This window comes from Emys orbicularis, chromosome 3 (assembly GCF_028017835.1).
Source record: "Emys orbicularis isolate rEmyOrb1 chromosome 3, rEmyOrb1.hap1, whole genome shotgun sequence".
Classification (NCBI taxonomy): domain Eukaryota; kingdom Metazoa; phylum Chordata; order Testudines; family Emydidae; genus Emys; species Emys orbicularis.
This window is the reverse complement of record NC_088685.1, coordinates 24,626,325-24,649,500: the sequence shown is the minus strand read 5'-3', so window position 1 is coordinate 24,649,500 and position 23,176 is coordinate 24,626,325. Positions and strand designations below refer to the sequence as shown.

The window sequence follows — 23,176 nt, the reverse complement described above, 5'->3', positions numbered from 1 at the left end:
TAAAAGACGATATATGGTGGCTCCGACGTGAGGGCCCGCAGTTCGGAGAGACTCTCCTCACTGAGGTAATGGCCACCAGAAAAGCCACCTTCCACGAGAGATGAGAGAGGGAGCAGGAGGCCAAATGCTCAAAGGGCAGGCCAGTGAGCCTCAAGAGGACCAGGTTGAGATCCCACTGGGGAACCGGGTCTCTGATTGGTGGGAAGAGCCTTTCCAGGCCCTTCAGGAACATGACCGTCATGTCATGAGAAAACACTGACTGACCTTAAATATGCGGGTGGAATGCCGATATGGTCACCAAGTGGACCTTGATGGAGGAGAAAGTGAGGCCCTGATTCTTCACCTGGAGCAGGATGGATTGGAGAGACGACTGGGTTGGACAGATACCCTGCTCCGCTGTCCAGCAGGAGAACCGCTTCCATTTAGCTAGCTCTAGTTGAGGGCTTCCTACTTTCCAAGAGAATCTGCTGCACCTGACTGAAGCAGGCCCACTTCTCAGGGTTTAGCCACACAGCAGACAAGCCATGAGGTGAAGCGGGGCGAGGTTCGGGTGCAGGAGCCGACTGTGATCCTGGAACAGGAGATTCAGGCAGTGGCTATGGCTAGTGTGGCAGATTTTTGTTACTAATTTTTTTGGGGCGTTAGGTGATTAGGCTGAGGCCGCAGGATTGTTAGGGGAGGAGATGAAGGAGCACACCAAGTAACTAAGTTTTAAAGCTTTATTAATGACATAAGAGTGGTGAGTGCAGGGTGCTTTTTATGTTACTTAGAGGAAGGAAAAAGTGTTAGTGCCCATGCCCTAACCCCACTTTTATACTTATACATGCATGACCCGAGGCTGGCCAAGCCTGGGTGTAACGTAAGAAGAAGGGGAAGGGTGGACGAGAGTTTTGTTCTGTGCACAGGCTGTTTAGGGTTTGCTGTTGATTTTTGACGTGCTTTATTTTTTAGGAGGGTTTTAAGTTTTGGGAGTTTTGGGGGTGTTATGTTTAGGGACTTTTGTTTTTTGTGCTTTTTGTACCAGTCCAAACCGGCTTTCTGTGGTGTCCTCAGCTTTCCCAAAACACACTGGCTTCAGGGACGCGAGACTCTGTTTTTCCTCTCATTGGCCTTTGCCGTTTCGCTTATTTTCGCAGCCCCTGCAGGTCTGTTTAGCTGACTCCTCCTTTCTCACAGCTGATCGGGGTTGGAATTCAGGCCCCCGTCTTTCTTGGCAGGCTGCCAAGAGTCGGTTGTGTGCCGTGGCCTTGGGCTGGAGTCAGCGTCTTATTTCCAGACCTAGCTGGAGCTCGCGTTAACCCGTTCTCTTCTTTCTTTCTTTCTTCCCCCTTCGGAACTCTCGCAACCTGCAAAGAAGTCTTCTTTCACTCCACACTTACACCTTTACTCTCCCCGAAATTCTTTCCAGTGCATCTCAAAGCATTAGCAATATACAGTGCTGGTGCTTACCCAGGGAACCCTGGAGGGGGAGGGGGCAATTTTATTGTGACACTAGGTACCAGTGTTGGTGAGGCAACGCCGAAGCGACCATGGTGACATGAGCCTTGTCCCTCTTGATCTTTGACAGAACTCTGCTGATAAGAGGGATCGGTGGAAAAGCATACAGCAGATCCCCTGCACATGACAGGAGAAACGCGTCTGAAAGGGTGCCCTTGCCTAGACCCTGCAGGGAGCAGAAACGCCAACATTTCTTGTTCTGTTTGGTGGCAAACAGGTCCACTTGGGGAGCTCCCCACCTGCGGAAGATCATCCAGGTGACCTCGGGATGGAACTCCCACTTGTGGTGAAAGCAAAAGGACCTGCTGAGGCGGTCGGCCAGCGTGTTGTGAACACCAGGGAGATGCGCTGCCTCCATGTGGATTCCGTGCTAGATACAGAAATCCCAGATGGATGGCTTCCTGACAAAAAGCCGACAATCATGCTTCCCCTTGTCTGTTCACATAGAACATGAAGGTCACGTTGTTTGTCAGGACTCGCACCGCTTGACCCGACAACTGGGGGAGGAAGACCCCGCAAGTTAGGCGGATGGCCCTGAGCTCTTTGATGTTTATGTGCAGTGAACGCTCCTCCGGGGACCAAATTCCCTGGGTCTGCATTGTCCCAAGCTGTGCCCCCCATCCGAGGTCTGAGGCATCCGATATCAGCGAGACCTCGGGCCGAGGATTCGCAAACAGCACTCCTGTCATCACCCCTTTTGGGTCGGACCACCACTTTAGGGAGATGAGTACACTGCACGGGATCGCGACAACCTTGTCCAGGTGATCTCTGGATGGGGAGTACCAGCCACAGCTGGAGGGGCCACATTTTGAGCCTTGTGTGGCGGACCACATAGATGCATGCTGTCCGTGTGGCCCAGAAGCCTGAGACAGACTCTGGATGTGGTGATCGGGTGCACAAAGAGGTCAGCAATTAGCTTTGACATTGAGTCGAACCTGTCCTGTGGTAGAAACGCCCGGGCGTCAGTAGAGTCTAGCACAGGCAGGGAGCTTGACTTACCGGCAGCCCCGCTGCACCAGTCGTCGAGGTACGTGTAGATCTGGATACCCCGACGTCTGAGGTAAGCGGCCACCACCGACATGCATTTGGTGAACACCCTTGGTGCTGCTGCAAGGCCGAAGGGAAGCACTGTAAACTGGTAGTTAGTGGTCCCCATCAGGAAATGCAGAAAACATCTGTGCCCTTGGAATACTGATATATGAAAATAGGCATCCTTCAAATCAAGGGCGACACACCAGTTTCCCGGATCCAGGGAAGGGATGATGGAGGCCAGTGAGACCATGCGAAACTTCAACTTGTTGAGATATCTATTGCAGTCCCGCAGGTCCAGAATGGGGTGGAGACCGCCTTTGGCCTTCGGAATGAGAAAATACCCGGAATAGAACCCCTTTCCCCTTCGATGCGCAGGGACTTCCCCCACAGCCCCAACTTGTAGAAGGGCCTGTACCTCCTGTCCAAGCAGCTGCTCGTGAGTAGGGTCCCTGAAGAGGGACAGGGAAGGGAGGTGGGAGGGAGGGGTAGAAATAAACTGCAGGGTGTACTCCACTGCCACAGATCCACCAGTCCATAGTTACTGCGGCCCAAGCGGGGAGGAAAAAAGAACCACTTAAGCAACTATTTACACACTATGCAGAAGAAAACTACTGGGTAACGCAATGCTTGCCGAGGCAAGGAGCAGTTCCAGCACTGTCACTGGCGGTAAGAAGGAACTGAGGATGGGAGAAGCTGGCAGCACCCCTTATACCACAGCTTATGTGTGCCATTCCAGAGGGCACCAGAGCCAGTCCCCTACAGATACCACCGAGAGGAAAACTTCCGGCACCGGTGCATGTGGCGAGCACACACACCTAGAATGGAATGGACATGAGCAAGCACTCGAAGAAGAACCTCTGAATTCTGCTATATATGTCACTCCAATCACATCCAAAACATAAATCAGTCACAATTATTTTCCTCACCCACATCACTCCCTTCTTTGAATTGCTCCAATGGCTTCCTCTTGCTCACAATATGAAGTTTAATTCCTCATCCTCATCTTCAAGTTGCCACACAATCCATTCTTGGCATACATATCTGATCTTGTCTCTTATGTATTTCCCCTCATCTTTTATCAACACCACCAACCTCAATGTCCTTTTCATTTTCTTTTCCCACTCTAGCCTTCATGCCTTCTTTATGCCTTGAACAAACTTCCAAACCCAGCATGCTGGACTCCCACACTTTCCTCATTCAAATCCCTCTTAAAGACCCACTTCTTTTGTGAGGCCAATAAAGGGAAATAATACAAAAGTCATCAGATTAAGAATATGGAAAATTATCTAGAATAATTCCTTCCTTTTTCCCCTCCACTCCCACAAGACTCATCTCTCTCTCTCTCTGTCTTCTGGATTATAAAACCAGTGGGCATAGACTCTCTTGAAGTTTGTCTTGTACAGTACCAAGCACATTGTTGAGACTTAAATAAAACAATAATAATACTCATATCTATCATTTGGAAGATTATTATAATATATATAATATAAAAATGTGGTATTACCTATAGTCTTATATAAAACTACCAACATGTGTAAATAGGTGCACTTTTAACTTAAATACCCAAAGATTCAGGGTCTGGAAAAGACTTCCTGGGACATGGAGTCCATCCCTCATCCCAAGTGCACAAAAACACCACAATAAATACTAAGGCTTTCTATAGCCTATTCCCTATGCCTTTCTCTTAACCCATCTTTAGTGATTATTATGAGACAGACCCTTTGGAAAGCAATATAATACTTCATTTTCCTTTGCCAATGCTCACATACTACTTTTGTAAGTAGATGACAAAAGATCTAGAGCATCATATGAATAGCTCCTTATGACAAAGGCTGATTGTCCAAAGTGAAAACTATCCTAGCAAGAATGAGCCCATACTCATAGAGGTCTTGGATCCAATACAGAAGACACTAACAAGGTCAAATCAAGACACACTAATGCACCATGAGATTTTTTCCAGCGTCCAGTGACACTTCAGTTTTGAAAAGTTTAAAGACAAAAATATAGGGCCACATTTTCAGCCAGACTCAACCCAGCCTTCAGTCTTGCACATGCAATGAAGTATTTGCACATACAAGTGCAAAATTACAAGTACAACATGAGATGCTACTTTCTGAAAATTTGTCCGTTTTAAAAAAATTTCTAGATAAAAACTGTTCAAAAACAAAATTTTCAAAAGAGGACTTGAGCCTCTGCATTCCAGCATAGTTTATATATAATATTGTTTTACTTATGTTATACCTTGTGAGGCTGAACAAAATGGTAAATTTGAGCTCAGAGCCGATTTTAAAAAAAAAAGCCAAAACATCACCATTTTGCCAGTCTGTCAATGTATAAATACATCATAATATTGCATACACTATTCTATTGGGGTGCATAGGCTCATTTGCCTTTGGCAATGAATCTGCATGTTTTTTCAACGCTGAGCATACATGCTTGAAGCATAGCTGGTGGGCAGAGTGAGAAGACATCTATTCTTTACACGGTATAAAACACATGCATGTGAGAAAGAGTGTGTTCAATGTCCCCTTCAAAGTCACACGTGTTTTACTTACAATGTGTCAGTGATGTCAAATTCACTCTACGGTGAGGCCGAAAGACACTTTCCATTTCTGGTTCACAAGCCAGGTTTACAAAGTTGGAGCTAAACTGGCTGTCTTTCCTCATCTGCATAGCCTCAATATAAATCAATGCCACTACAGTATTCATGTGAGTAATGCAAGGGGGATTTGATCACGGGATAGTAACTCAGTTCAGAAAAAGTTTCAGAAGTTTGAATACTTATTCAAACCCTTGTGAAGGTTTCTTCCAACTTTACTTGTGACTGCCTAAGGTCAGCTTATTTAAACTATGCCACTTACCACAATTAGTGTCTTATCAGATGCGGTTATTGCACAGATTGGATCCCTTGTTCCCTGAAAGCATATAAATGCCACCAGAACACCAGTTTTAATCACCTCAGTAAGAATTCATTGTCAAAGAACAGTAGCAGAACAACAATACAATTAACTGCAAACTAGAAGAGCAAAAGCTGGGAATGGACTTAGGTTTTTGCCACTGAGGAAAGGCAAAATGCATCAGAGATACTCCCTGGAAAGGGCTTGGTACAGATCAATGATTTAAAGTTACTTCAAACTACCAGGAAAATTTTCAGTTTACCTGGAATTAATTTACTGACTTTATGAAAGACTGTTCTTACTCCAAACATCCCTTAAATAGTATAATAAAAAAAATTATGTGGGAGGTTCTCCCAGGTGTAGTCCTATTTGAAGGACTCATACAAAAATCTTGGTAGGAGGCAATACAGCTGGAAGTAGTATTATCTCCCTGTGATACTGACTATTTCCTGCAACATCCTGAATGAACTTTATTGAATTAAGTTTAACATCTTTGAAGTTCACTGTATTAAAACTGCAAATATTTATGTGCTATTGTGAGACTGTATGGAACTTTTTTAGCAGGAAGACAAGATTAATGCAATCTCTGGAAGGAAACTCTTGACCAAAGATCCTTGAACTGTATAAAGGGTGAACTAAACATGTTATGAGCGTGCTTGTTCTGAGCTGAAGATGTGATGAACTTTTGACCACTAAGGAATCACACTGGATGGGGGATGGAAGGACTGCATCCTGAGAGAACCATGTTAGGGTTGAGGTTAATTCTGGTAAGCTTATTAGCATGCATGTCGGTTCTTTATTGTTTTTAATATGTTTAAGCTGTAATGCTTTTTACCTTAAGAGTAAAGTAGGCTTGCAGAGGAAGTGCTTTGTGATAGCTTATATCTGTACTAATTACACTTGCTAACCACCTCTGAAGAGAAAGCAAGCAGGCGTCCATGGGCAACCCATCTGTGCTGGGAAATACACATTGACAGCAGGGAACTGTGCAGCCTGGAAATATCCCAGTCAGAAGGGAGAGAGATGCGTGTTTCCACCCAGAAAGGCAATGGCTGGGGAGATGGAAGCCGAGAGTGGGTGCCCTTACTGGGTCACTGAGGGGACATACAGGTGCATTTGCACTGAACGGTGACACACTCCCTGGGTTCCCTCCATTGCTACTGAGCAATTGAAGGAAGACCAAGCCAATGGCAGTGAGACTCCCTTCCCCTATGTTTTGGTATGTCTAAACTGGACACACTTCTTACATTCATCAATGCTGCGTAGGTTATAGCCTATGTTTAAATATAAGTCGGGTAAGAGGGGAGGCAGGGGATAAGCAGGGCAGCATCCATCACCACAGAGGAGACCTGAGATTTACTCCATGGCCCCAAGTCCCTCCCACCAAAATCATAATTCCAGGAAGTTCTACAAGGTTTGTTTCTCTTACATTTTCTTTACACCTTCCCCTTCTCAAGAGTTTTTCCCCATAGGAGGCAGTGACTTGGTCCTTTTAGCCTTTGTTTTGGTCACAGAATGCCTAGTTATGAAACTAGTATGAGCTGTTGTTCTAGCTTAACAATTAGACTGCTCTATTTTCATGCTACACTGCGGTACAGAAAACACACTTAATTTTAATAACATAAAATGTATTGCATTACTTCAGTAGTTAGTATTTGGTTATTTCACATTACACTGTTTTGTAATATTATTTATGGAGCCCTGAAGGTGCCTTTATTTGTATTTCAGAGTGTCTCATTTACTGTTCATTCAGGATAGTAGTATTGAGCTTCACTACTTACTCATCTGCTCTGGAAGCAGAGCTTTCCATTCAATGCACTATGGCAGAGAGGCTCTCAGTGTACCATAGTCATTTAATAAATAAAACTATTTCCAAAATGCAGATTCTCCAGTCTACTTGAAATTCCCATGAGTGGCTGAACTGTACGTGACATCTCTATGAAGAGAACACTCTCACCGTTTTACAAAATCCAGTGATTTTGCCCTATGAGAAAATAGCAGCATTTCTGTGTTTTATTTGTAAGTCAATAAATAATATTTCTCTCTTTTATTTAAAACACAGCTGTCTTCAATTTAAAATGTTTTAAAATATGTGTTGCTTTGCTTTAATAAGAGACATCTCAGCTATTTTATTTGTTCATGTCAATTCAAAATTTCATCTGTATTCGGTCTACTAAGTAACTTCACCTGTCTTCCTTTATAACTTCTCTCCCCTACAGTCTAAGAAGCCACAGGTGAACTGCTCTGGCAGTTGGGGATCAATAGTAGGAAAGTGCATCTTGCCTACTGTAAATCTACAAGAAAGCAGCTCAAAGTGGGTTACCAAGCAGCCACAGGGTTCTGCTGCTCTGGGAAGAAACTATCAAGCATCACTCGTAAACAGTGATGCTTATTATGACCCTGAACTCTGGGAAATGTAGTTGTAATAGTACTAATAATAGCTCCCAAATTTACTGAACAAATAAGATGACACAGTCCCTGATTTGAACAGCCCACAGCTGTTGTTTTAGACATGATGAAACAAGTAAGGGTAATAAAAGGTGAAGGAGGGAGAACAGGGATGAGGAAGAACACAAACACTATACAAAGATGTCAAGGTTATTCAGCGTAAGCATGTGTACATCTTGATAGCGCAGTTAAAAGAGCAGCTGGCAAATTTTTGAATTACTGATGTCTCATGGGCATCATGTTTGTTTTCTTTCTTTCTAACTCTCTAGGGTAGGCACCATGCCTTTTCTATGTTCTGTAAAATTCATGGTACTGTATAAACGTATGATGATAATAAGCAGCAGAAAGGGAGGAACAACATGTGCAGGAGGTGGGAATACAAGGAAGTTTAAACAAAATGGCCACACACATTTTAAAATGTATTAATCTGAACAGAGTAATGCTCACAATTATTAAGTAAGCAATGATAGTGTAATATACACGGTTAAAAGGGTCACTTACTTGAATGGCCTTGCTGTAATCAAGCACTCCATCTGCAGCTCCAGAAGGGATATCATCAATGTGATAAATCCTATGCAAAAGAGTAGGGTTTCAAAGGAGAAGAGTGGGGTGAAAAACAAGTATCTGCAATCTTGAAAAAAGTGCATCAATTTGGGGAAAGATTAAAAGTAAGCCAGTTTTTAAGCTCTGGCAGTGTCCCTTTAAAAGAGACAAGGTGGGTGAGGTAATATCTTTTAGCCCCTTTAAGTCAATTCAAAGCAGAGTTATTATTATTGTTATACATATAGTACCAAAGATTAACATGGAAATGTGGGAATAGAGGAGTTGGTGGATTTGGAGGATGCTGTGGAGATAATAATAGTATCTTTGTGGAAGGAGGATGGAATCCAGTGAAGGGGGGGGGGAAAAAAAAGAAAAAAAAAAAATCACACCAAGGTTGGGAGTCTGAGAGACAGGAAGAATAGTGAAGCTATTGCCAATAATGGAGACAGGAGCAGGAAGGAAACATTTTGGAAGAAAAATGAGGAGTGTAGCTTTTGACACATTGAGTTTGAGATGACGACAGGCCATACAGGAGTAAAGGTGAAAGATACTGTACAGTCTGAGATATGAGTTTGTTTACAGTGAGACAGGTCAGGGAAGAGGCGACAAGTAAGTGTTGATAGGAGGGGGGGCACAATTTAAAGGTTCGGGGGGTGGCATGGCCTCATGCGTCACCTCTGGATCTAGAACAGAGGTTTTCAAACTGTGAGGTGTGCCCCCCTGGGGGGGGGGGCACAGAGGAACATTTGGGGGAGGAGGGCAAACAGCAATGCCAAGCATCTTGGGCTGGGGGCGCCAGGCTGTTGCTAATGGAAGGTAGGGCAAGCCCTGCTACAGTGCGAGGGGAGCAGTTTCCCCCAGGCAGAACCCCTGCTATAGGAGTAGGAGAGCGACCTCTGCCCTGGAAACAGGCCCATGGCGTTCACCCCGTGGAGGTCTGCAAAGCAGGCAGCAGGAAACGCTGGGACTCCAGCAGCAAGGAAGGAGAAGCAGCCACATGTAGCAGGGCTGGGAGAGGGGGGAGAGGCTCAGCCCGCATCCAGTTGCCCCACTGCTTCCTCCCTCCCCATGCTGCACAGACCCATGGTGAGTGCCGCTGCCAGGGAGAGCTGCTGCCTCCTCGCTGCTGGGCATCTTGAGGCCTTGCCCACCCTCACTGCTCTGTGGGGCAGAGTCTGCAGTGGCCCCTCTGGATGGGTCCCCTCAGAACATTTAGCTGTTGGCAGAAAATCGGGGGCGGGGGGATGTCACGTGACCTTCCCTTATGCATTGCCTCTGGGTTAGGAGTTGAGAGGTAGCTGTGGATGTCATCAACATGGAAACAGTCATGGGAGTGGATAAGCTTGCCTAGGGACAGTGTGTGTAAAGAAGAAAAGAAGCCAAAGACGGAGCTCTGAGAGTGGGAGAGGATGAAGGAGCCACCAAAGGAGACAATGAACAGGAGGTCACAGAGGCAGGAGGAGACTGTGAAAATGCTCTAACCAAAAGCAGTTCTGGATAACGACTATGCATTAAAAACTATTCTCATTCATTTACTTAGGCCTGGTCTACACTAGGAGCTTATATCGAATTTAGCGCCGTTACATCGAATTAACCCTGCACCCGTCCACACCAGGAAGCTACTTAGTTCGAAATAGAGCTCTTTTAAATTCGACTTCTGTAATCCTCGAAAACGAGAGGAGTAGCGCTAAATTCGAAATGGCAATATCGAATTAGGCTAGGTGTGGATGGAAATCGACGGTAATAGCTCCGGGAGCTATCCCACAGTGCACCACTCTGTTGACGCTCTTGACAGCACTTAGAGCTCGGATGCTCTGACCAGCCACACAGGAAAAGCCCCGGGAAAATTTGAATTCCTTTTCCTGTCTGGCCAGTTTGAATCTCATTTTCTGTTTGGACAGCGTGGAGAGCTCAGCAGCACTAGCAACGATGCAGAGCTCTCCAGCAGAGTTGGCCGTGCAATCTAATAGAAAGAGGGCCCCAGCATGGACTGATCGGGAGGTCTTGGATCTCATCGCTGTGTGGGGCGATGAGTCCGTGCTTTCAGAGCTGCGCTCCAAAAGAAGGAATGCAAAGATCTATGAGAAGATCTCTAAAGCCATGGCAGAGAGAGGATACAGCCGGGATGCAACGCAGTGCCGCGTGAAAATCAAGGAGCTGAGACAAGGCTACCAAAAAACCAAAGAGGCAAACCGACGCTCCGGATCCCAGCCCCACACATCACGTTTCTACGAGGCACTGCATTCCATCCTAGGTGCGGCCGCCACCACTACCCCACCAGTGACCGTGGACTCCGAGGATGGGATATTGTCCACGGCCGGTTCCTCCTCGGAAATGTTAGGTGACGGGGAAGATGAGGAAGGAGATGAGGAGGACGAGGCAGTCGACAGCGCTTGCACCGCTGATTTCAACGACAGCCAGGAGCTCTTCATCACCCTTACCGAGATCCCCTACCAACCGTCCACAGCCCTTACCCCGGACACCGAATCAGGGGAAGGATCAAGCAGTGAGTGCTTTAAACATCTAAACATTTCATTTTAACATAAGTGGAATATTTATATTGTTAAGAATGGGCTTTTCAGTCACTCAGTTAAACATAGAAACTTTTATTTATAACAAAACAGGAATAATAACTATATCAGTAATTTGTTGTTCATGATTTAGTTGGCTTAGTAAACTTTTTACTACTAACTATGTATAGAAAATCAAGTACTGTCCGTATATTCATGATTAGTCCACAACACGGCCCCTCCACTCTGTAGTCCGTTATGCTCAACTTAAAGGAAAAGGCGGTCAATGTGCCCGGGAATGGACAGACAGTCCTCCTGGGATAGCTCCGCATAGCTCTCCTGGAGGTACCGCTCCAGCATGCGCACGAGGTTCAACGGCAGGGCAATCTTGTTTGGTCCCCCGTGGTAGCACACGTTCCCACGCCATGAGTCCATGAGGTAGTCGGGGATCAGTGCGCGGCACAGCATGGCGGCATATGGCCCAGGCCTCTGCATGCATTCACGCAGCATCCTTCCCCTCTCGGTCTCCGAGATCCTCATGAGGGTTATGTCACACATGACGCCCTGCTTTAAATTAGGGAGGGGAATGTTAGTATTTGGACTGCTTTACAGCCACGCGGTGGAGGCGGCAGAGGGGCAGCATACAGGGATCTTTCCCGGGGACAGCCGCGAGGTGGTGGGACAGGGGCAGAGCTCATGCTTCCCTGATTGCTGCCAGCAGAGAGTGGCCTTGCATTCAGTGCGAAAGGAGCCCAGTGCTACTATTACATGTTTAAGCTGCCACAAGTCTACGGCTTACCATGTTTTCCCGCAGCAGAAGTAGAGGTGTCCTGCAACGCTTCTCTGATCGCAACTGCAGGACCCCAGACACATAAGGCGAGGGCCGAAAATTCGACCTTGTCCTGAGTGCGCATGTGAAAGGTGCAGTGCATGGTGTTGTTCACAGAGAAAGACTATGCTCTTTGTTAGCAACTTCATTTATCTGTCTCAGGAATTTACTCCCTTTTTCCCATTCCCACAGACACATCTGCGACTGTCTCCCAACCCAGCCTGGCATCACACTCCCAGAGGCTAGCGCAGATTAGAAGAAGGAAGAGAAAAACTCGTGAAGACATGTTTTATGAACTTATGGAGTGCTCACGAGAGCAGGCAGCCCAGACGACACAGTGGAGGGAGAACTTGTCACAAATGCACAGAGCAGTCATGGAACGGGAGGAGAGGTGGCGCCAGGAGGACCAGCAGGCTACTCAAACCCTGCTTGGACTAATGAGGGAGCAAACGGAGACGCTCCGGCGCCTAGTGGATGTTCTGCAAGACCGGAGGCAGGAGGACAGAGCACTGCTGCTGTCTATCTCTAACCGCCCTCCCCCGCCACCAAGTCCCACACCCCCCTCACCAAAAGTACAAAGAAGGAGGGGCGGCAAGGGCCGTTAAAACTGTCAGTCGGCCACTGCACACTGCTGCAGCAATGGAAGGCTCTCGTTCCAAACTTTGAAAAGTCCTTTCCTACCCATCTCACACTAGCCCATGTCCAAGTTTCCTTCCCCCCCCCCTTTTCATGTGCGGTTCGTAATAAAACATCTGTTTCTGTTAAGTACTGTTTCCGAGAGTGTCTTTTGGAGGGTATTCTGTCTGAAGGGGGGGAAGGGGTTTGTTACTTGGACAGGACAGTCACCTGTAGTAGGCTACAGAGGCGGGGGCAGGTCCAGCATCAGGACACATACACAGCACAGTCACCAGTTACCCTGGTCAGTCTGGGAGGCGGTTTTCTTGTTCTGGGGTGCGAGGGGGTTGATCTGTGACTTTGTGTCGGGGGAGGGCAGTTAGAGATCCTATGCCGCGGTCCTTATCCTGGATCACAGAGCCACGCAGCAGGGGATCTGTTACCCTCCGCCCCCTGCCAGAAAGTCACTTGGCCGACACATACATCCAGTCCCGCCCAGGACTGCTGGCAGGCTGCGTTGAAACAACCAATGCAGCACTGCGGAGCCTGTCATTCCCGGACTTTAGAAGCATCATTTGCATCAAAACAGTAAGCCCGCCCCCCGCCACAGTCTGCGTCCCCGGTTTAAAACATTCCCGCGAAAACAGTAAAAAAGAGAACCTTGTTCATTAACAGAACAGAACAGATTTTATTTGTTGGGAAGGTGGGGAAGGGGGTATGTAACTTGGAAGGATAGTCAACAGTAACTGGGTAAAGAAACGGGGGCAGGTTCAGCATCTGTGTCCACAAAGTAAAAAGTCACTGGAGACCCTGTTCAGTCAGGAACCTGGCTTTCAAAGCCTCCCTGATGCACAGTGCGTCCCGCTGTGATCTTCTAATCGCCCTGCTGTCTGGCTGGACGTAATCAGAAGCCAGGCTATTTGCCTCAACCTCCCACCCTGACATATAGGTCTCCCCCTTGCTCTCACACAAATTGTGGAGCACACAGCAAGCAGCTATCACAATGGGGATATTGGTCTCGCTGAGATCACAGCGAGTGAGTAGGCTTCTCCATCTGCCCTTGAGACGGCCAAAAGCACACTCCACCACCATTCTGCACTTGCTGAGCCGGTAGTTGAATAGTTCTTTCCCTGAGTCCAGTGCGCCAGTGTAGGGCTTCATGAGCCAGGGCATTAGCGGGTATGCAGGGTCCCCGAGGATCACTGTAGGCATCTCCACATCCCCAACAGTTACTTTGTGGTCCGGGAAGTAAAGACCTTCCTGCAGCCGTCTACACAGACCAGAGTTCCTGAACACCCTAGCGTCATGAACCTTGCCAGGCCATCCAACGTAGATATTGGTAAAACGTCCCCGATGGTCCACCAGTGCTTGCAGCACCATGGAAAAGTATCCCTTTCTGTTTATGTACTGGCTGGCCTGGTGGTCCGGTCCCAGGATAGGGATGTGAGTCCCATCTATAGCCCCACCGCAGTTTGGGAATCCCATCTCGGCAAAGCCATCTCTGATGAGCTCAACGTTTCCCAGGGTCACTACCTTAGATAGCAGTAGCTTGACGATTGCCCTGGCTACTTGCATAACAGCAACCCCCACGGTAGACTTGCCCACGCCAAACTGGTTAGCGACGGACCGGTAGCTGTCTGGCGTTGCGAGCTTCCAGAGGGCTATGGCCACTCGCTTCTGGACAGTCAGGGCTGCCCGCATCCGGGTGTCCTTTCGCTTCAGGGCAGGGGACAGCAACTCACACAGTTCGAGGAAAGTCCCCTTCCGCATGCGAAAGTTGCGCAGCCACTGGGATTCATCCCAGACCTGCAGCACTATGCGGTCCCACCATTCCGTGCTGGTTTCACGGGCCCAGAATCGCCGTTCAACAGTATCAACAAGACCCAGTGACAGCGAGATGTCCTGGGCGCTGGGTCTCATGTTCTCAGAGAGGTCGGAGCTAGTGTCCGACTTCATGCCGTCACGGTAGTGCCGTAGCCTCCTCTCATGATTGATCTGCAGCTGCCTCTGGTACAGGTGGAGGAGAAGCTGCGAGGCGTTGAGAACTGCCACAACTGCAGCGATGGTCGCAGCGGGATCCATGCTCGCACTGCTGTGGCGTCCGCGCTGTCAGTAATCAGAAAAGCGCGCGAAATTATTTCCCGCCGGCGCTTTCAGGGAGGGAGGGAGGGAGGGAGGGCTTGAGTGACGGACGGATGACGACAGGCGCCCAAAAGCACCCTCGACACATTTTTTTACCCAGAAGGCATTTGGGGCTCGACCCAGAATTCCAAAGGGCAGCGGGGACTGCGGGAACTGTGGGATAGCTGCCCACAGTGCACCGCTTCCAATGTCGACGCTTGCCCCGTTAGTGTGGACTCACAAAGTCTCACAAAGTCGAATTACTGTCCTTAGTGTGGACACACACGTTCGACTTAGTAATATCGATTCCACATAGTCGAATTAACTAAAATCGAAGTACTCTCGTAGTGTAGACAAGGCCTTAGATAGGCTTATGAGTCAGCAAACTGAAGTCATAAAAATGATGAGAGGAGAGGAGTGGATATTTCCAGGAAGGCTCTCTTAACAATCATGTTGTGCTAAAGCAAAAATATATATATATATATAAAAACTGAGACAAACCTCTCTCTGCCTTCTTTTCTAGTCCGTGCTACCTGATTAATTTCCATTGCTGTGAGCTTCTTGGCAACACGGTATTGCCAGATATAAAATGCTTCTTTTGAAGCTGCTATCACATGGGTTTTGGTCATTGTAACAAATAATGGTCCTGTAATACAACCCAAACAGTAATAAAATTAGAATGGCAAATTAAAACATGGACCAAATTCATCAAATGGAAACAAGTGAAATTTTGCTCAAGTGGACAGAATTGCATCTCTCTAGTCCTATGGAAAAAATAACTACAGAATACCGGTATATTTCATTTATTACTGAGTTACTTCACTGTAGCTGTATATACACAGGCAAAAGAAGGGTGTTTTTCAATCATGTGAGCTCAATCAAGTTAGCTTAAATCAACTGAATCTTCCCTACCACTTCTTAATACCTGTGCACACAGTTTAACACATAAAGTCTCGCACTCAGGAAAGCTAATCCAAATGAACTTTTAAAGTGGATTAGGTAAACCTCATTAAACCCCTGTGTGGACACACTTATTGTGTGTCCTTAATTCAGTTTAGTTTAGTTTAATTCACTTTGGAAATGTATTAAACTGTATTAAAGTCACTTTAATTCTGAAGAAGAGTGTCCATGGAGGGGTTTAATGTGGTTCAACGAACTGAATGGATGAACTTTCAAGCTACAGATCAGTAAGAAGATTCTAGGAATATTAAGCAAAGCTCTAATGATGTGTATGCAATAAAATCAATATCCTGGTCTTGATTTAGGATTAACTATTTGTATTATATATTCAACCTATTTATATATATACGTCAAGAAAACATTTGAAGTGGCAAATAGCAAATAGCATGGCCCAAAGAAGATAAAGCACTATGCAGGATTCCTTGACTGCAACTAGGTGAAAACAATTAGAATTTTGAGCAAAACACATGACTTGAAAGTGCTGTATGCATGACAGATTTGTCTTAATTAATTATGAAAGGGCCAAATCCTGAAATCCTCCTTCATTAATGTGGACTTAATGATTTGGCCCGAGAAAAACATGCATTTTGCCTTCTTTTAAATTTTACAACCAACAAGTCTTTTAAATGGAAATTAAAAGGAACAGCCACAGGGGTGAAATGCTTGCAAACTGCATGGAGACTATTTGAGTCTCTGTTATGATATTTTTAAACTAAATGTATACCCCAAATTTTAAAAAAACAGTAAGAGGACCAAAATAGCCACCCTGGATAAGCAGCAGAGTAAAAGAGGTGGCTAGAGGCAAAAAGGCATCCTTTAAAAATTGGAAGCCAAGTCCCAGTGAGGAAAATAGAAAGGAGCATAAACGCTGGCAAATCAAGTGTAAAAATATAATAAGGCAGGCCAAGAAAGAATTTGAACAGCATCTAGCTAAATATACAACAATTAACAGCAAAATAGTTTTTAAGTAAATCATAAGCAGGAAGCCTGACAAACAGTCAGAGGGGCCATAGGACAATTGAGGTGCTAAAGGAAAACTCATGGAAGACAAGGCCACTGCGAAGAAGGTACATTAATTCTTTGTATTGGTCTTCACTGCAGAGGATATAGGAGAGATCTCCAAACCCAAGCCAAATGAGAAATCAAATTCAAAAAATTCCACATCTCAGGCTAGAACGAAAGGTTCATTCACACAGGTAACATAGTGAGAACTCAAAATCCAATTCTTTGGCATTAAATTATTCAAATTCTTCTATTGCATATCACTTGTGCATAGCTCTGGAGGGAGCTAAAAGCCTTTCACAAGCAGAAACAATATTAAAGCAGACAGATGGATAAAGAATGGCTGAATGAGTTTTCACCTTTCTGAGTCTGAGGGGGATTATACAAGGTAGCTCCTGGCTGTATAGTACTGTAGAAGAGTAAATGTAGGCTGAGGAAGCCAGATGCTGATACTTAGGGGTATCTGAATGATATTTTTAAAATATACTGTTTAAATATATTTTATGTAACTGTTTATATTTTATATATTCATTTACATGTCTATTTCAACAATTAGCTCCGTTTCTACCTACAGCTAAAGGTCCAACTTCACCAGATTCACTCAGACTATTCCCTGAACTCTAATCACAGGGGACAGAGCTCATTCTATTCTTCTCATTAGTCCACAGCTATAAATCTCACAACAATCGGAATGCTGTCATCCTTTACAAATAAAACAGTGACCTCATTTTTCTGACTTCCGAGAAGTAAAAGTATCTTTCATTGCAAATCAGAGGTTTTAGATTTAGGACAACACACCAAATAGTGTCAAACACATCATCCCAAGAATTCAGATAACTGCATTTGATGCCCCATTAATTTCAGGACCCGGCTCAAAATTGCCCTCCATGAACTTCCTCCAGTCTCTCTTCTCTCCCTCAGCATCTTAATCTCTGCACTGTCACATACTCATCTCATCACTATTCACATGAGGACATTCTCTTCCAAACATTCTGCTATCTAAAGCAGCCTTCTATTATTCATCCACCTCATTAACTCTTCCTCTCATTTCAAAACACAAGTAAAAACACAATCTTACCTACCCTTCTTAAACAACAAATAATCTCTTCCTCTGCCACTAACTCCCTAATTGTATTACTAGGCTCTGTGATAAATGTGAGAAGGGAGGAACAGGCAGTAGAAACAAAAGTGAAACTGCTTGAGCAGCATATTCCAGAAGTCTTGAGGTCTTTCTGAGTGTAGCCTTCATTGATTTGAGATCTACCATACCATTCTCGCACTAGAAGGGAAAACCTATAATGGCAGCAGGCCGTAAAAGAGACCCAGTTTGGGTCTCATATCTCTGAGTTGTGAAGAATATGTATTAAGGTTATAACAATCAAAAAGAATGCACTTTTATGTAGAAATCCATGACTAAATCGAGTCTTCCTGACTAGTGATTTAAATCATGATTTAAATCAAATCCACCCTTAAACAAGTATATTACAAAAATCTACATAATTTACTATGAGTGACATTGTGTTGCCACCAGCGACTGGGCTTAGCATATACAACCACTCATTCATTTCTCTACAATCAAGGAGCCAAAGCCCATGAACCTAGCATGGCATCAGAATCCCAATGAGGGGGAGCGAAGCCGTAGTCCTGGTCTACACTTAAGTGTAAAAATTCACACCCAAGAGCACCATAGTTATGCCGACCTAACCCTCAGTGAACGGAAGAATCCCTCCATCGACCTACCTACTGCTGCTCGAGGAGGTGAATTAACTACATTGATGGAAAAACCCCTTCCGTTGCTGCAGAAAGCATCTACGTTACAACACTACAGTGGCAAGCTGCAGCATTATAACTGTGCCATTGTAGGGCCCATAGTTTAGACATGCCCTGAGAAGCCCAGCAGAGCCCCGGGTGTATTCTACTCACAATAAGGGGGAACCAAGCTCAAGGAGCCCAGCAGGAGCCAGAGAGCATGCGTGATTATATTTTCAACATCTGCATAATCTACCAATAATGGTGCCTCATTTTGGCATCTTGACTGAGTGGGGCTTAGTTTGTGTGCAGAGCTTGTAAGAGTTTCACTACCTTTCACCCACACACACATGAACACACACACACACACACACTAAGGTGGGTAGACAAGGAACTTAGAAAGAACAGCTTTTGTTCTTATACCATTCTAAAGATACTGCTGGGAAATCTGAAGATATTATGGCAAAAACTGAAAAAAATTACCTACACAAATCACTTCTTTTTGGACTGAATTCAATGAAGCATTATGTCATTGTATATAAAAGAACAATCTGAAGTGGGAATATTCAAGAAAGAAAGAAAGACTTAACATTTCCATAGGCACTAGGTACAGTTAAAAGACAGTAAGAATAATAAGAATCATCTTAATTGAAATAAGGGTACTGCATTAGAAATAATTTTTAAAAAACAAATCCCTTACTTACACTGCATGTAATACCTGAGATTATTAAAAGTTTCTTCCTCAGCTGGCACTATGAATAGTCAGTTTTACTAACAGTTAATTTAATGAACCATTATAAAGCTGCAATGTTTGGGTTGCAAACCCTGCAGGAGGATATTTATTTGTTAAAAGAGTTGATCCAAATGAAATTTTAAAACAATTTATTGGAAATATATAGGTCTCTCTTTAAAGTTTATAAAAGCCTCCCATTCAAATTGACTTCAATGGGGCTATTCATGCGCTTATACTGTAGTTAGACACGTGCTTAAGTACCTTGCTGAATCAAGACTAATTACTTCCTGATATCATGAAACTTTAACCATAATTAAGGGCGTGGTATAAAATATATTAAGAGTTTGATTTTATAGATATCCAATAATACATGCCCAGTAAAAGCTGTTACCATGTTGGAGAGGTGAATGACATTTAAAATTGTAACAGACAGTTCTATCTTTAAGAGGATGCAATCAAGCAAAACAACAGGTGGTAAAACCAGAATACTGTGTTCTAGAACTGTGTCATTCAAAGATATTTGTTTTTTCACTTCCAGCCTCAGCTCCTTCTATAACTCTGGCAGACCAACTTAAATAGGAATTTTACAGGATGCCTATGAAACAAAAAAAATGTTGCGTCTTTGGCTGTGCTTACTATAGACATGTTTGTTAAGTCTGAACTAGCAAGGCTACAGAAGTCTTTCAAGACTCAAGAACGCAAATAGTCCTACCCGCAAGTATTTGCCTTCCTATGAAGCTGAAGGATTTAATGCCTAGCTTTTTTATAAATGATGAATTGATATTAGCAGGGAACATTGTGAATCTATGTATTATATAGGTCTTCTGACACTAAAGATGAAGAAAAAATAGAAGTGAAATTGAGACTTTTTCCCTCTCATTTGTTGTTTAGAAGTCAGAGAATGAGAGAATGTTTAAATGCTGATAAAAGAAAACATCTTACCATGCAACAGACTAAGGGACCATCAAGGAGAGGATAGAAAATTACAGGGATAGGAAAGGTTGCATAGAGAATGCAAAGAAGCCTTTTCCAAATTACTTGAACTCTCTTTTATAATTCAGGCCTGACTGGATCCATGGCAGTATACTCAGTTCAGTAGAGTTTCTTTCTTTTTTAATGACTGAGAATTTACGAATGGGATTTTGTTTTTCCTTTCTTATGTGCAGTTGTAAAGAGATCTGTAAAAGACAGAGTGAGGACAGAAATACTGAAACCCAATCTTCAGCTTTTGTCTATCTGGATTTTAAACTGTGACTTAAATTGAAACAGACAGTCCCTACAAAACAACTTCTACATTAAACAGAAGGTTACAGTTGCATGGATAGGCACTCAAAAGTCAGAAAATGTGAACTGAAAGGTTGCAAGAAGAGTTGAAGATATACATGTAAATTTAACTTTGGCTCCTTGAGACTCAAGTGCTTAACTGCGTAACCTCCATGTCCATCAGTGTAGGTATGTGGCATGGAATTTCTTAGGCCGTTTTTAAAAAAAGACAGAAAAGATGAAAAACACAAAAGGGGGATTCACTCTCCAGGATTCTGAAGCTCTGCTGCTTGCAATAACTGTGAATAGTGCATCAAAATTACATAATCAGGAACTAACTGGCTGGACAATATCAGAATATTCTACTTCATTCACTCAGGAGTCAAACAGCCTTTAAAGAGGGATGAATTTAATTTTAATTATGATCTATGGATCTGGGCATAAATTTAGGAATATGTTCTCAATCCACAACTGATCTCTTAGTGCCATCAATGTGAAGTTCACAAAATGGCAGAATAGGACCTTTATGTAGTAACTGAACTTTTAGGTATCAATATTATATGTTAAGTTATGTTCAGCAGCATTAAGTGAGAAAATAAGCTTGCCTTTAGGATCACAAAATATTTCTGGATCTTGCGTTTCTTCCTTTCACATCTTCTTTTCCCTGTATTCCTCCTCCTTCCCTGTCTTTGTGTCACTTCAGTTCTCTTCCCTCTTCATTGCCATACCTGCAGCAACTCCCAGTTCCTCCTATGGACTTAACTACCACTCCTACCCCTATTTCGCCTGATAAAATAGTCAGCTACTAAATATTTAGTTTTGGAATTAATACCTCAAATAAGATTAATGGGGGCAACATTCATGATTCTTAGAGTCATTGTTTCAGACTCTCTGAAGACAACAATGCACTGATTTACAATCACAAAGTTCTTTTCACAACCAGGAGGGCTAAAAGTTAAGTTTTCATTAAAAAAATTAAGCCTATATTCTGCAGAATCTGAAGATGCAGTTTCCAAAAATACATCAAGCAGACTGGGAATCTGACATCAGGGTCTCAAGAGGTGCACAGGAAAGAGCCCCTCTTCTTCTGAGAATTTTATGAATAAGGCTGCAAGTCTGTCATGGAGGTCACAGATTCCATCACTTTCCATGACCTCCATGACTTCTGCAGCGGCCGGTGCTGGCTTGGGCTGCCCGACCCAGGCAGCCCCTGGGCCAGCAGAAGCAGTTTGGGGGTGTGGGAGGGGGCTAGGGGCAGAGGGCTGGGAGGTGCAGGGAGGTGCTTACCTCGGGGTGGTGGAGCTCCCTGGCTCCCACTGGCATGGCCCTGCAGCTCCTAGGTGGAGGAGGGGCCAAGGGGCTCCGCATGTTGCCCGCATCCACAGGCCCCGCCCCCGCAGCTTCCAATGGCTGCGGTTCCCGGCCAATGGGAGCTGTGCAGACAGCGCTTGTGGCGGGAGCAGCGCGTGGAGCCCCCTCACTCCTCCGCCACCTAGGAGCCAGGGACATGCGGAGCCAGGTAGGGAGCCCCTGCCAGCCCTGCCAACCCTCCTCCCCAGCACCAGTGGGCATCCCAGGCCACATGCCATGGCCTGGCCCCACCCCCAGCACCAACGGGAGTCCTGGACCACCTCCCCCAGAGCACCCCCCAAACAGCTTCAGACCCCCCTTCCCCCCCCCCCCCCGCCCAAGTTTTAGTTAGGGGTATATAGTAAAAGTCATGGACAGGTTATGGGCCATGAATTTTTGTTTACTGCCCGTGACCTGTCCATGACTTTTACTAAAAATGCCCGTGACTAAAACATAGCCTTACTTATGAGCAACTCAAACTCATTAACCCCTCCCAGTTTTAGGGCAATCTGTTTCAATATGCTTTCACTACCTAGCTAAATTAGCTATGTGCGCTTGAAGAGCAAATCCTTCTTTAACTCTGCACTTCATGAGCTCATAAAAAGTAAAGTGCCACACATGCTCAGTAAGCTATTTTAAAAACTTCATAACATGGTGAAATTACAACCAATGTTCTCTTGAATAAATAAGACACTTTGCCTTTTCTTTACTACTGCCAAATTTCAACTTCCAGCCATTGTGGCTATAGAGCTGCTAAAGGGTTACAATATATATATATATTAATACAGAGATATATTTTGTACTCTCATATTAAAAAATTACTGAATATTTTTGCTCAAACTTTTTTTGAACAATCATTCTGGAGCAGAGAGCAAGCATGGGAAAACATCTCCTGAAAGATGAAAGTTCCTCAAGATATGAACAACTGAAAACGGGGATTTAGAATGTCTGCCACATTTCAGTAACAACTACTGAATGCTGAATTGGACAACAGGGCCTTATTTACTGAAAAACTGTGAAGTTTGTCAGTTTATTTTTCTCTTTTATCTGTCCCAAAGCTTCCCTCTGATTATTAGAGTGCAATTGACAGTCCTTACTGAGGCAAAACACCCCACTGGCTTTACTGGGAGTTGTGCCTGAGTAAAGACTGCAGGATTAATAGCATTTGCCAACCATTTGGAATATTTTTTTAATGCAACTCAACCAACTAACCAGCAGGGAAAGTTCACATCTATCAGATGAACCTGACTTTCTAATGTTTAATTATTTTTAAATACTTAATGTTACAAAGAGACACATATATGTTTGGGGATTGGTCCTGCTTTGAGCAGGGAGTTGGACTAGATGACCTCCTGAGGTCCCTTCCAACCCTGATATTCTATGATTCTATATTATCCTTAGATGACCCTGCAGATGTAGTTGACATTAAAGTAATGAGAGAAGTTGTTTTTAAAAGTAAAGGTTATTTGGGAAGCTGCAACATGTTTTAGTGAAAGGGTAAGTCAAACTATTTTAACAGATCTGAGAAAGGATTCACTCTTTAGAAATGTGCATTTGTTAATAATAGAAGCATTACTGTAGCTGTAATGGAAAAAGTTTAAGTCATTAAAAATGTCTACTGAAAAAC

The 23,176-nt window shown here is 44.5% G+C and overlaps 1 protein-coding gene across 2 annotated transcripts in view; it reads right to left on the bottom strand.

Moving 5' to 3' along the window:
- The window catches only part of WDR35 (WD repeat domain 35), a 91,971-nt gene that overhangs the window by 30,254 nt on the left and 38,541 nt on the right, over nt 1–23,176 (bottom strand). For both annotated transcript variants that reach the window (XM_065401337.1, XM_065401338.1), the window contains 3 exons: nt 14,994–15,138; nt 8,376–8,445; nt 5,391–5,444 (listed from right to left, as the gene is read on the bottom strand). In XM_065401337.1, coding sequence (XP_065257409.1) covers nt 5,391–5,444; nt 8,376–8,445; nt 14,994–15,138 — 269 coding nt within the window. The remainder of the gene's footprint in view (nt 1–5,390; nt 5,445–8,375; nt 8,446–14,993; nt 15,139–23,176) is intronic.